Below are 15,164 nucleotides of genomic sequence, written 5' to 3' on the forward strand. Positions count from 1 at the left end.
CTGAAGTCCACGATCAGCTCCTTTGTTGAGTGAGAGGTTGTTTTCCTGGCACCACACTTCCAGGCCCTCACCTACTCCCTGTAGGATGTCTTGTCATTGTTGGTAATCAGGCCTACTACTGTTGTGTCATCTGCAAACTTGATGATTGAGTTGAAGTCGTGGGTGAACAGGCAGTACAGGAGGGGGCTGAGCACACACCCTTGTGGGGCCCCAGTGTTGAGGGTCAGCGAAGTGAAGGTGTTGTTTCACCCCTTCACCACCTGGGGGTGGCCTGTCAGGAAGTCCAGGACCCAGTTGCACAGGGCGGGGTTCAGACCCAGGGCCTCAAGCTTAATGATGAGTTTGGAGGGTACTATGGTGTTTAAGGCTGAGCTATAGTCAATGAACAGCATTCTGACATAGGTATTCCTCTTGTCCAGATGGGATAGGGCAGTGTGCAGTGCGATGGCGATTGTATTGTCTGTTGATCCATTGAGGTGGTAACCAAATTGAAGTGTGTCTAGCGTGTTAACCTCTATGGGCTAGGTGGGACGCTAGCGTGCCACCCGTGGTGCACTCCATCAACAGCAGGTGCATTTCAAGAGCGGCAAATTTGAATCCAAATAAATGTCAAAATTCAAATTTTTCAAACATACAGCTATTTTACACCCTTTGAAAGATAAACATCTCCTTAATCTAACCACGTTTTACGATTTCAAAAAGGTTTTACGGCGAAAGCATAAATTTAGAGTATGTTAGGACAGTACATTTACAAGAGTTGTGTGTAATGTTTTGTCAATTCAAAGACAGGGTCACCAAAACCATAAAACCAGCTAAAATGATGCACTAACCTTTTACAATCTCCATCAGATGACACTCCTAGGACATTATGTTAGACAATGCATGCATTTTTAGTTCTATCAAGTTCATATTTATATCCAAAAACAGCGTTTTACTATGGCATTGATGTTGAGGAAATCGTTTCCCTCCAATAACCGGCAGTCAAGTCAGCGTCACAAATTAAATAATTAAAATTAGAAAACATTGGTAAAATATTATATTGTCATTTAAAGAATTATAGATTTACATCTCTTGAACGCAATCAACTTGCCAGATTTAAAAATAACCTTACTGGGAAATCACACTTTGCAATAATCTGAGCACTGCGCCCAGAAAAATACGCGTTGCGATACAGACTAGACGTCATGTTGGGGAGATCTAAAATCGAAAATACTATGTAAATAATCCATTACCTTTGATTCTCTTCATCAGATGTCACTTCCAGGTATCACAGGTCCATAACGAATGTAGTTTTGTTCAAAAAAGCTCATCATTTATGTCCAAAAATCTCCGTCTTGTTAGCACATGATCTAAGCCAGCCGGACTTCTCGTCATGAACGAGGGGAAAAAATATATTTCCGTTCGTTCAAACATGTCAAACGTTGTATAGCATAAATCATTAGGGCCTTTTTTAACCAGAACATGAATAATATTCAAGGTGGACGAATGCATACTCTTTTATAACGTATTGGAACGAGGGTACCCAACATGAACTCGCGCGCCAGGTGTCTAATGGGACATCATCGTTCCATGGCTCTTGTTCGGTCAGATCTCCCTCCAGAAGACTCAAAACACTTTGTAAAGGCTGGTGACATCTAGTGGAAGCAATAGGAAGTGCCAAAATATTCCTCAGCCCCTGTGTTTTTCAATGGGATAGGTTTAAAGTCAATACAACACATCAGGTATCCACTTCCTGTCAGAAAATGTCTCAGGGTTTTGCCTGCCAAATGAGTTCTGTTATACTCACAGACACCATTCAAACAGTTTTAGAAAATTTAGGGTGTTTTCTATCCATATGTAATAAGTATATGCATATTCTAGTTACTGGGTAGGAGTGGTAACCAGATTAAATCGGGTATGTTTTTTTATCCAGCCGTGTCAATACTGCCCCCTAGCCCTAACAGGTTAAGGTAGATATGATCGTTAACTAGCCTCTCAAAGCACGTCATGATGACAGAGGTGAGTGCTACGGGGCGATAGTCATTTAGTTGTGTTACCTTTGTTCCTGTAACCAAGAAAGCAATGGTAGACATCTTGAAGCAAGTGGGGACAGCAGACCCGCATGCTTCAAGCTGTCCACCATTAGAACACATTCGCCAAAATCCACAAAACATACCTGACTGGATTTCTTCCAATATGTAAATACCATGGGAGTCCCCTTGCGTTTTGGAAATTAACAGTCCTATTGATCAAACAACCATGAAAACGTAGGCTATCGCTCCCTCAGTTATGCACATCAACAACATTAAGATCGACAACTAATGCTAGCCAGAGGGAGATGAGCTAAAATCTATCAAGGGAACATTAAATAAACCCTTTCAAACCTTTTCAGCTATTTGGCTGTCACAATTGAACTGATAAACGTTGGGGAGTAGTAGCCTGCTCATCCTTCTGCCGCTTGCTTGCCAATGCATGCTTGTCTAAACCCACGTTTTGACAACTGAATGTGTACTTCCCTGCCCGCCCATTTTATCGATGCCAAATGCGTTTGATTGACATCTAAGACAGATGCTAATTGTGGATAAGTCGTTCAAGTTCACCATAGCTTTTTTGCTAGCTAACCAAATGACACCTGCATCTCTAGCTGTAGCCACCAAAAACGATATGAGTGAAAAAGTTGGTCACTCAACAACTCCAATTTCATGACATCCTCCCAGCAGCTAGCGGGCCAAATATAGCCTATTTGATTTGACAAAAAAAATGTGCTAACTTTATAGTGTGCACTTATGTACATATGGATGCTGTATATATCATTTTAACATATTAAAACATAAGGGATAAATACTTTTTGTCAAGCCAAAGACTTTTTCTCTTTGCTGCTATGCTTGCAGATGTGCATAATATGCTGCGACCCTAATAACTCCAAAGAACAAAAACGAAGCAATATGTTGTAACTTAAAACATGATTTCATTTGTTTGCACTACATGGATCACCGGTGCAGTTGAATGCAGCACTAATGTCTTGTAGTTGAGTTGCCAGCCTAGGCTACCGCTCAAATGTTCCTGTAATAGGCCTACATTTTTCTCCTTTGGATGGTTTGCAGGTTTTGTTTTTTGGTTATTCATTGTCAAGCTTTAAAAACCGAAGCCAGACTGCAACAGTTTAGTAGCCTAGCTAGGACTCTGGCATGTGTCTGTGCACTTTCCCACCGCTGCGCACTGTAAACGGGACACACAAAAGCAGCGCAATTTGAAGTTCAATTCACAGATGCAAGTGCATCAGGCTGTAATTTCAGAAAGTAGATGACTCAACTGTTGACTCATTTATACTCGCTTTTGTGTCCTATTCGCCCCGTGGGCCTTGTTTGACATGTGCGCTTGCCTATTTGCCACGTTATGACGGTCTTGTCATCATTGCCCTTGCTAGATTGATTGTGTTGACAGCCTTAGTTACAGTTGTCAGTTTTTATTTTTAACTTTTATATTGAGTATTTGAAACTGAAACAGTGCATCCCGAATGGGTGGAGGCAGCAAACAATGTATCAGGCCAGCTGTGATTTTCAACTTGATAGCTACCAAGAAATGTATTGGTGAATTATATGAGTCAAGCATTGAACTGCATCTGTCTATTCTGCCAACAATGCCTTACAGTAAGTCATGGAATTTAGAGTAAAATATAATCTATTATAAAGTTGGTTTTGAAGCATAAACTGGATGCGTGCCTCATCGGTCAAGTAATAACAATGCTATGGAGCAGACAATAACATGATGCATTCTATACTTTCCCAAATACACACCTGCGTAAAGTATTCACACCCCTTGACCTTTTCCACGTTTTGTTACTTTACAGCCTTATTCTAAATTGTTTAAATTGTTGTTTTTTTCCTCATCAATCTACACACAATGCCCAAAAAGTTTTTGCTAATTTATTAATAATAAAAAACGGAAATAAAACATTTACGTAAGTATTCAGATCCTTTACTCAGTACTTTGTTGAAGCACATTTGGCAGCGATTACAGCATTGAGTCTTCTCGGTTATGTCGCTCCAAGCTTGGCACACCTGTATTTATGGAGTTTCTCCCATTCTTCTCTGCAGATCATCTCATGCTCTGTCAGGTTAGATAGGGAGTGTTGCTTCATAGTTATTTTCAGGTCTCTCCAGAGATGTTCGATCGGGTTCAAGTCCGGGCATGGCTGGGCCACTCAAGGATATTCAGAGACTTGTCCCGAAGCCAATCCTGCGTTGTCTTGGCTGTGTGATTATGGTCTTTGTTCTGTTGGAAGGTGAACCTTCGCCCCAGTCTCAGATCCTGAGCGCTCTGGAGCAGGTTTTCATCAAGGATCTCTGTACTTTGCTCTGTTCGTCTTTGCCTCGATTCTCACTAGTCTCCCAGTCCCTGCCGCTGAAAAACATACCCACAGCATAATACTGCCACCACCATGCTTCACCGTAGGGATGGAGCCAGGTTTCCTTCAGACGTGATGCTTGACATTCAGGCCAAAGAGTTCAATCTTGGTTTCATCAGACCAGAGAATCTCATTTGGCCACTCTACCTAAAAGGTGTGATTGGTGGGGTGCTGCAGAGATGGTTGTCCTTTTGGAAGGTTCTACCATCTCCAAAGAGGAACTCCGGAGCTCTGACAGAACTCCAATCGGGTTCTTGGTCACCTCCCTGACCAAGGTCCTTCTTCCCCAATTGTTCAGTTAGGCTGTGCGGCCAGCTCTAGGAAGAGTCTTGATGGTTCCAAACTTCTTCCATTTAAGAATGATGGAGGCCACTATGTTCTTGGGGATCTTCAATGCTGCAGAAATCTTTTTGTAGCCTTGCCCAGGTCTGTGCCTCGACACAATCCTGTCTCGGAGCTCTACAGACAATTCCTTCAACCTCATGGCTTGGTTTTTGCTCTGACGTGCATTGTCAACTGTGGGACCTTATCTAGACAAGCGTATGCCTTTCCAAATCATGTCCAACCAATTGAATTTACCACAGGTGGACTCCAATCAATTTGTAGAAACATCTCAAGGATGATCAATGGAAACAGGATGCACCTGAGCTAAATTTTGAGTCTCATACCAATGGGTCTGAACACTTATGTAAATAAGGTATTAATGTCTTAGATTTTTTTATACATTTGCAAACATTTCTAAAAACCTGTTTTCACTTTGTCATTATGGGGTATTTTGTGTAGATTGCTGAGGATTTGCTTTTATTTAATCCATTTTAGAATAATGCTGGAACATAACAAAATGTGGAAAAAGTCAAGGCACTGTTACAGGCTGTTCATTCTGTTTGTTTACTCTCAATAGATAGTGTGCAAGGGTTAACCCAGGATGACCCAGAGTCTGAAAGATGCATGCCAGCAACTAATAAATAAAACAAGCCAAATCCTATTTGTTATTTTGAAGTGCTGGAATATCCAGTTCAAAGACGACAAGACAAGGTTTCTTCAAATGTGATTATCTGCTGATACCCAAATAGAGGTTTGACACAAGTAATTGTGCAATTTCTTTGAACCAGATGCCCTCAGTCTTTTTAACATGTCGTTAGACACTATGGATGAGGCTACTTTGGGGTAGCCTAATCCATTGTTGTGCTGGCAATATGCTGTAGAGTTAGTTTAACCACTGCTATAGTGAAAAATTAAGTATATAGCCTAGATATGTTGGTATTGTTGCTCTGACGATCAGACGGGCCCATCTGGCAAGCCAATTGCACTGCTCACTGTTGTGGTAATGGTTCAGTCTGTTTTCATGGCTTTTCATCCCCATAATCAAAACTGGGACCGTTTTTAGTACACTGCGCAGTTAAACATCCTCGATTAGTCTCCTCTCAAATCCAGTTAGCAGCTCTAAGTCTTCATCAAAAGAGATGGTTTAGGAGTCTTGATATGTTTTCGACAGACATCTTGAAATATTCTACCTATCTAACGTTAGTGACCAAAGATGCTCAGTTCTTGAAAAGGTCTAAATTGGCATATCAACAACATTTGTTTTTGGCTAATAACATTGTTAAAACTGATATAGCTAGTAGACCTAAATCATAGATGGACTAATACATCAACTTCATGATGTGCCCAATAATAGGTCTTTCAATGCCACCATAAATAAATGTCCAGCTTTATCCAACATTGGTTGAATATTTCCATCTTCAACACCCATCAAATGACAACTATTGTTATTCACCCACCCACTGTCAGTAAATTAAACATACATTTTCTTGTTTATTTTGACAGAGTCCTGTTGGAGTCTCGCCGCAAGTCGAAGAAGATCACAGCCCGAGGCATCTACACAGGTGGCCGGGTGGTGAGGGGAGTGGACTGGCAGTGGGAGGACCAGGACGGAGGCAACGGCAGGAGAGGAAAGGTACTCGTTCTGTTGCAAAAAATGTACCATGAAAAAATTTCTTGCTACGGTGTGCTTTCCTCATTAGGTCCCAGAAGGTGATAGGAGGAAGTGTGAAGAATGTGGGGACCAGCATAGTTCCTTTGGACTGACTGGTTCCATCCCAGTCAGTGCCCTACATTAGTATAATTGTGAAAAGACATGCATACTTCATCACCACAGAATACACTTTGTTTTGTTGACGGAGCAGAGCTGGTGAGTGTTGTGGATCGTGGCAAAAAACAATGCAGTACATATGATACTGTTGCATTGCTCGTGCAATGATGTCAGAGGGATAAAAAGTGTTGGTTGTTTGCCCTAAAATTTGTTGTAATATTGCAAATGGCCGTGGCAGTTTCACCATTCCAGCTTCAACGTTCTCCGTGTAGATTTATGAAGAGAACAGCTCCATATTAGAGGTCGACCGATTATGATTTTTCAACGCCGATACCGATTATTGGAGGACCAAAAAAGCCGATACTGATTAATCGGCCGATTATTATGATGATTTTTTACATATGTGTATATATATACATACACACACACACACACACACACAGCTCTGAAGTGACAACGATACTGAGGAGTCTGCTTAGGAGACAAATACTCTCAACTGTTTGAATAATAAAAATAGAGTTTAAGTTACCTGTGATGAATGCTGAAAACAAAAACTGTAATTTCTATATGCAGGAGATCCTATTTTAATAATGGGCATGGTAAGATTTGACTACCAAAGTGCGAGTCACAATTCCCATGACACCTAGCAAAATCTGAAAAGCGCTTCCTTCATTTATTCCATAGGATATTTTTAGATTAACTTAAAATAAGGTCTGTGTTTGATTTAGGCTTACACCACCTTGCCAATTTTATAACTGTGTAGATATCCATAGGATATAACTCTGATCAATGTAAGCGAAGATCATTTTTTTTGTAGAGTGGATTTATGAAAATATGTTGACAAACGTTACCTAGTGAGATTTACACGGGTATCAAAACGCCGAGGCGGTTTAAGCACAAAACACAGACCTTATTTGAAGTAGATCAAGACATTCTCTATGGAAGACATGAACGGTAAAATAACGAAGGAACCCCTTTCAAGTTCAGCCGCAAATTATTACAGGAATTATGACGCGTCGACTATTTCTCTCTAAACCATATATCTTTGACTATTACGAGCCTGCTGCTGCCTACCACCTCTGTCAGACTGCTCTATCAAATATCAAATCATAGACTTAACTATAATATAATAAACCTTAGTTTCCGGATTTGACCATATTAATGACCTATCATCTCGAAAACATTATTCTTTCAGTGACATACGGAACCGTTCCGTATTTTATCTAACGGGTGGCATCCATAAGTCTAAATATTCCTGTTACATCGCACAACCTACAATGTTATGTCATAGTTCCGTAAAATTCTGGCAAATTAGTTCGCAACGAGCCAGATTCTGTATACCCTGATTCTGCGTGCAACGAACGCAAGAGAACTGACACAATTTCACCTGGTTAATATTGCCTGCTAACCTGGATTTCTTTTAGCTAAATATGCAGGTTTAAAAATATATACTTCTGTGTATTGATTTTAAGAAAGGCATTGATGTTTATGGTTAGGTACAGTCGTGCAACGATTGTGCTTTTTTTCGCAAATGCGCTTTTGTTAAATCATCCCCCGTTTGGCGAAGTCTGCTGTCTTTGTTAGGAAGAAATAGTCTTCACAGTTCGCAACGAGCCAGGCGGCCCAAACTGCTGCATATACCCTGACTCTGTTGCAGAGGTGACACATTTTCCCTAGTTAAAGAAATTCATGTTAGCAGGCAATATTAACTAAATATGCAGGTTTAAAAATATATACTTGTGTATTGATTTTAAGAAAGACATTGATGTTTATGGTTGGGTACACGTCGGAGCAAGGACAGTCCTTTTTCGCAAATGCGCACCACATTGATTATATGCAAAGCAGGACAGGCTAGATAAACTAGTAATATCATCAACTATGTGTAGTTAACTAGTGTTTATGATTGATTGATTGTTTTTTATAAGATAAGTTTAATGCTAGCTAGCAACTTACCTTGGCAACGTAAAGCAGGTGGTTAGAGCGTTGGGCTAGTTAACGTAAGGTTGCATCCCCAAGCTGACAAGGTAAAAATCTGTCGTTCTGCCCCTGAACAAGGCAGTTAACCTACCGTTCCTAGGCCGTCATTGAAAATAAGAATGTGTTCTTAACTGACTTGCCTAGTTAAATAAAGGTTAAAAAATTTTACAAAAAAATACAAATAAAAAACGGCAAATCGGTGGCCAAAAATACCGATGACCGATTGTTATGAAAACTTGAAATCGGCCCTAATTAATCGGCCATTCCGATTAATCGGTCGACCTCTACCCCATAGAGCTCTAGAAGTTCAACTCCGGTCCAGGGCTGGCGTTATGGGTGGGTCTTAGGGGGTTGAGGTCGGTCTACCGTACCTGTCCAAATAAAATACTTAAATATTGGTCATTTATTTGACCAGGATGTGCGCCGACAGAGACACATCAATCTCAGATTAAGCATCCAAGTGAGCGAAACAGCGCCCCTCTGTCTCAGTATGGGTTGCCAATATATTTGATACTGTCTGGCCAAAAAGAGTATGGCATGTCCATTTTTTGGGGGGGCCAGACTGAATCAGATACATGGGCTACATATAGTACATTTTTTGTGACCTGAGTCTTTTAACCAAAATATCACAGATGAGAGAAAAAAAATTAAACCTGCCCCTTTAAGGATGGAAGGTTACCGTGGTAGCGTACCTCATCTGTTTTTTCCTGTGCGATGGAGTCTGAATAGTAGAAGTGTTGTCTCTCAAATCAAAGTTTATTTGTCACGTGTGCCGAATACAACAGGTGTAGACCTTACAGTGAAATGCTAATTTACAGGCTCTAACCAATAGTGCAAAAAAGGTATTCAGTGAACAATAGGTAAGTAAATAAATAAAAACAACAGTTAAGACAGTGGAAAAACAGGAAGGGAGGCTATATACAGTATCGAGGCTATAAAAGTAGCGAGGAAACATACAGACACCGGTTAGTCAGGCTGATTGAGGTAGTATGTAGATATGGTTAAAGTGACTAAGCATATATGATGAACAGAGAGTAGCAGTAGCGTAAAGAGGGGTTGGCGGATGGTGGGTGGCGGGACACAATGCAGATAGCCCGGTTAGCGAATGTGCGGGAGCACTGGTTGGTCGGGCAAATTGAGGTAGTATATACATGAATGTATAGTTAAAGTGACTGTGCATATATGATAAACAGTTGCAGCAGCGTAGAAGAGGGGTGGGGGGGGGGCTCGCAATGCAAATAGTCCAGGTAACCATTTGATTACCTGTTCAGGAGTCTTATGGCTTGGGGGTAAAAACTGTTGAGAAGCCTTTTTGTCCTAGACTTGGCACTCTGGTACCGCTTGCCCTGCGGTAGTAGAGAGAACAGTCTATGACTGGGGTGGCTGGGGTCTTTGACAATTTTTAGGGCCTTCCTCTGACACCACCTGGTGTTGAGGTCCTGGATGGCAGGCAACTTAGCCCCAGTGATGTACTGGGCCGTACGCACTACCCTCTGTAGTGACTTGCGGTCGGAGACCGAGCAATTGCCGTACCAGGCAGTGATGCAACCAGTCAGGATGCTGTCAATGTTGCAGCTGTAGAACCTTTTGAGGATCTCAGGACACATGCCAAATCTTTTTAGTTTCCTGAGGGGGAATAGGCTTTGTCATGCCCGCTTCATGACTGTCTTGGTGTGTTTGGACCATTCTAGTTTGTTGGTGATGTGGACAACAAGGAACTTGAAGCTCTCAGCCTGTTCCACTACAGCCCCGTCGATGAGAATGGGAGCGTACTCGGTGCTCCTTTTCCTGTAGTCCACAATCATCTCCTTAGTGTTGGTTACATTGAGGGATAGGTTGTTATTCTGGCACCACCCGGCCAGATCTCTGACCACCTCCCTATAGGCTGTTTCGTCGTTGTCGGTGATCAGGCCTACCACTGTTGTGTCGTCTGAAAACTTAATGATGGTGTTGGAGTCGTGCCTGGCCATGCAGTCGTGGGTGAACAGGGAGTACAGGAGGGGACTGAGCACGCACCCTTGGGGGGGCTCCAGTGTTGAGGATCAGCTTGGCCGATGTGTTGCTACCTACCCTCACCACCTGGGGGCGGTCCATCAGGAAGTCCAGGATCCAGTTGCAGAGGGAGGTGTTTAGTCCCAGCATCCTTAGCTTAGTGATGTTCTTTGAGGTTACCATGATGTTGAACGCTGAGCTGTAGTCAATGAATAGCATTCTCACGTAAGTGTTCCTTTTGTCCAGGTGGGAAAGGGCAGTGTGGAGTGCAATAGAGATTGCATCACCTGTGGATCTGTTTGGGCGGTATGCAAATTGGAGTGGGTCTAGGATTTCTGGGATAATGGTGTTGATGTGAGCCATTACCAGCCTTTCAAAGCACTTCATGGCTACGGACGTGAGTGCTATGGGTCTGTAGTCATTTAGGCAGGTTGTCTTTGTGTTCTTGGGCACAGGGATTATGGTGGTCTGCTTGAAACATGTTGGTATTACAGACTCAATCAAGGACATGTTGAAAATGTCAGTGAAGACACCTGCCAGTTGGTCAGCACATGCCCGGAGCACACGTCCTGGAAATTCGTCTGGCCCCGCAGCCTTGTGTATGTTGACCTGTTTAAAGGTCTTACTCACGTTGGCTACGGAAAGCGTGATCACACAGTCGTCCGGAACAGCTGATGCTCTCATGCATGCCTCAGTGTTGCTTGCCTTGAAGCGAGCATAGAAGCAATTTGGCTCGTGTCACTGGGCAGCTCGCGGCTGGGCTTCCCTTTGTAGTCTGTAATAGTTTGCTTCCCTAGCAGTTGAAACTGAAACATAGTAAAACAACCTGGTTTGTGAACAAACAATGTAAATAGTCAAGATACACAAAGACAGTCTCACTTCAATAGATGTTCGTTTCAAGTAAATTAGACCAACTTTTATGCCTATGCGCAGCGCTTCTAAAAATGAATCTGTCACTCAACTCTTCACATGCGCACAGCCCCCAGCCAGGTAGTGTTGCAGCACTAGGTGGAATAGGCTATATAGGATTCGTAGTTCTTTGACTTTGTGCGATTTAATTTACCATCTATGAAACAACACTGCGGAAATACTCTGATAACAGCTACTGCAGCCTTTTATTTTACTATAAATGTGATCATACTTGACTTTTTACTCACAAATGCGAGTGAAATGCTCGCACTGTGGAGCCCTGACCACCCGCCAACGTGGCTGGTGAAATTGACATTTTACCCACCAATGCCAAAATCTACTCACGGTGGCGGGTGTTCATTTTAGGCCCTGCTCTGGTGAGATAGCTTCAGCCACTTGCTAATTGAAGGAAAGTTAGCGGGTACACGTTGCATTGTTTGGATACCAGAATTATTTTGGAAGAACGTGCTAAGTTAACATACTCTTTGAAGTGATTTGTTTGACAATGATGAAAACATGACTGGTTGTGTTCATGCCATGTTACAAGTAGGGTGTTGGGTGATGCAACAAACCATGGACGCTATGCAAGAATTCTATAAAATCCATTTTTACTAAATGTCAATATTGTGGTCGTCAAAATATAATAAATCCTTTGAAAACATGAATATGGCAGTTGTTACACATGTCAAAAAATTATGACATTTACGAGATATGAACCCGAAATGTAAACCAAGTGCCGTGCTAAGAACGTTCTACTCTGTGGGGAAGCCCTTTTTGTGAAACCCGTGAAATCGGTGTGTTCATATTTGCTTTTGGTAGAAGGTATTCATTCCTCAACCTACCAGAGTAAGATCGATGAGACATTGTAATGCTTAGAAGTATTGGAGAGTCTTGAGGTTCTTTCATGGTTGTTGGACATCCTTGGACTGAAGTGTAAGGTGAAACGTTTTAATTTTGGCTCCGTCATAAAAAGCAGAGCTTCGTAGCTACGGTTTGATGTATGGGTTGTCAGGGACAGGTCCAAATTCACCTCCGCCACCCCAATTTCCATGACTAGTGTTAGCTTGCTAGCTGTGTGAGAGTGCTGGACGCTGTTCGCTGAGGCAATTGTTGCGAGACAGCGCTGTACAGCATTGGCTGTTTTGTACCAGCGGGGAATTTTGTGATTGATCGTTTTATTCTTTCAAGTGGAAACTACCAGTATTATGTGGCTGCAGCACTACAATCATTTTACATTTACATTTTAGTCATTTAGCAGACGCTCTTATCCAGAGCGACTTACAGTAGTGAATGCATACATTTCATACATTTTTTCCCCGTACCGGTCCCCCGTGGAATCGAACCCACAACCCTGGCGTTGCAAACACCATGCTCTACCAACTGAGCCACATGGGACCACAATCGATTAAAACCGTAGCTAAATACCAGTGAATTTGAAAATGTGTTCCATCTATCTTGCTGTGCTGCTGGCTAGCAGGCAGCCCACTGACTCTTCTGAGCCTAGGCTAATTATTTACTTGAAACAATGCAGTTAACTCATCAACACCAAAAATAACATTACAATATAACCCAACTCAGGTGTAGGCCTACCTTAAAAGCTGTTATTGGCCTTTGTTACAGTACATACTTGGTGAAAAGTGTGTCAGGCTCTCTGTGTGTCAGGCTCTCTGTGTGTCAGGCTCTCTGTGTGTCAGGCTCTCTGTGTGTCAGGCTCTCTGTGTGCGTGCGTGCAGTGATGGGCGTATTATTTGGCTCTCCAGGCCTAGTAAGTTGGGCTACTGAATCCAACAGCGTGTGTGTGTGTGTGTGTGTGTGCACACGCATGGGCAGTATCTTAATCCTCAGTGTAGACTTCCAGTTCTGCATAAAACATCAATATATGTCAACGATTTGACTACCTGACTTTAAATGAACGGGTTTAACATGCTGTATTGTTTAATTCCGTACAGATGAATTAACATATTAGTATGTATCTCATTTGCATAACGTTGTATAAAAAGTTATTTTCGAATTTCATAAAGTTTCAAATTTTGCATAAAGCTTTATGATTTGTTAATAGTACCACCCTACCTTAAATTATTGGGCTTAAGTTCCTGTAATGATGTACTCCATACAGACTCATTTGCATATTAGTGCATATTTTCATAAAATACAAAATTATTTGAATCGTCTCTTTGTTCATCAGCCCTGAAAATGTCATAACAATATGACACAAATGAAATTAAGAATCCAGACAGGTGATTTGGTACCTTTTTGACAAGGTAACTCCCCCCCCCCCCCCCCCCCCCCCCCCTCCAATTACTTGAGTAAGATATCTCAGTAATGTTAAGTCCTATCATCTTGAAATAGTCTTCTGTGTTCCTGAGAAGCTGCTCTGTAACATGAAATACAAAGTATAACACCAGAACGAAAGTTTCATTTTGACCCATAACACCCTATTAAAATGTAGTACATGTAGCCTAATTTTACTGTTAAATTAGGCTACATGTCTTAAAAAAAAAAACCAAAATAGGAAGTCCATTGGCGAGAGAACTTGCTCCCCTATGAAAATCACATGCCCGTCCAACTGATTTGCTCTGTTGCTGGACCCTGCTCCGGTCTAGACCCCAGTTGTATTCAATATAAGATTCCCCACAGTCAATTTTAAAGGGATCATTTTGCTGTGTTATTTAATGGTATAATTTGTTTTACGATGCTGTAAGCAATATGCTCAGGCAGCTCCAGCCTCTACACATCTAACTGCTATTACATGTCCCCCAGCCTAGCAGCAGCTATACTGTTAGTTTAGAATGAATATTATTTACCCCACAAAGTGAGAAATAGAACTTGGGCCTGAAGTCGGAAGGTTACATACACTTCGGTTGGAGTCATTAAAACTTGTTTTTCAACCACTCCACACATTCCTTGTTAACAAACTATAGTTTTGGCAAGTCGGTTAGGACATCTACTTTGTGCATGAGACAAGTCATTTTTTCAACTATTGTTTACAGACAGATTATTTCACTGATAATTCATTGTATCACAATTCCAGTGGGTCAGAAGTTTACATACACTAAGTTGACTGTGCCTTTTAAACAGCTTGGAAAATTCCAGAAAATGATGTCATGGCTTTAGAAGCTTCTGATAGGCTAATTGACATAATTTGAGTCAATTGGAGGTGTACCTGTGGATGTATTTCAAGGCCTACCTTCCAACTCAGTGCCTCTTTGCTTGACATCATGGGGAAATCAAAAGAAATCAGCCAAGACCTCAGAAAAAAAATTGTGGACCTCCACAAGTCTGGTTCATCCTTGGGAGAAATTTCCAAATGCCTGAAGGTACCACGTTCATCTGTACAAACAACAGTACGCAAGTATTAACACCATGGGACCACGCAGCAGTCATACCGCTCAGGAAGTAGACGCGTTCTATCTCTTAGATATGAACGTACTTTGGTGCGAAAAGTGCAAATCAATCCCAGAACAACAGCAAAGGACCTTGTGAAGATGCTGGAGGAAGCAGGTACAAAAGTATCTATATCCACAGTAAAACGAGTCCTATATCGACATAACCTGAAAGGCCGCTCAGCAAGGAAGAAGCCACTGCTCCAAAACCGCCACATAAAAGCCAGACTACGGTTTGCAACTGCACATGGGGACAAAGGTCATACTTTTTGGAGAAATGTCCTCTGGTCTGATGAAACAAAAATAGAACTGCTTGGCCGTAATGACCATCGTTATGTTTGGAGGAAAAAGGGGGAGGCTTGCAAGCTGAAGAACACCATCCCAACCGTGAAGCACGGGGGTGGCAGCATCATGATGTGGGGGT

The 15,164-nt window shown here is 41.9% G+C and overlaps 1 protein-coding gene across 5 annotated transcripts in view; it reads left to right on the top strand.

Moving 5' to 3' along the window:
* The window catches only part of mib1 (MIB E3 ubiquitin protein ligase 1), a 103,223-nt gene that overhangs the window by 7,862 nt on the left and 80,197 nt on the right, over positions 1 to 15,164 (top strand). For all 5 annotated transcript variants that reach the window (XM_014191774.3, XM_014191775.3, XM_014191778.3 and 2 more), the window contains one exon: positions 6,215 to 6,344. In XM_014191774.3, coding sequence (XP_014047249.1) covers positions 6,215 to 6,344 — 130 coding nt within the window. The remainder of the gene's footprint in view (positions 1 to 6,214; positions 6,345 to 15,164) is intronic.

The sequence above is a fragment of the Salmo salar genome, chromosome 03, assembly GCF_965601325.2.
Source record: "Salmo salar chromosome 03, fSalSal1, whole genome shotgun sequence".
Lineage (NCBI taxonomy): Eukaryota > Metazoa > Chordata > Actinopteri > Salmoniformes > Salmonidae > Salmo > Salmo salar.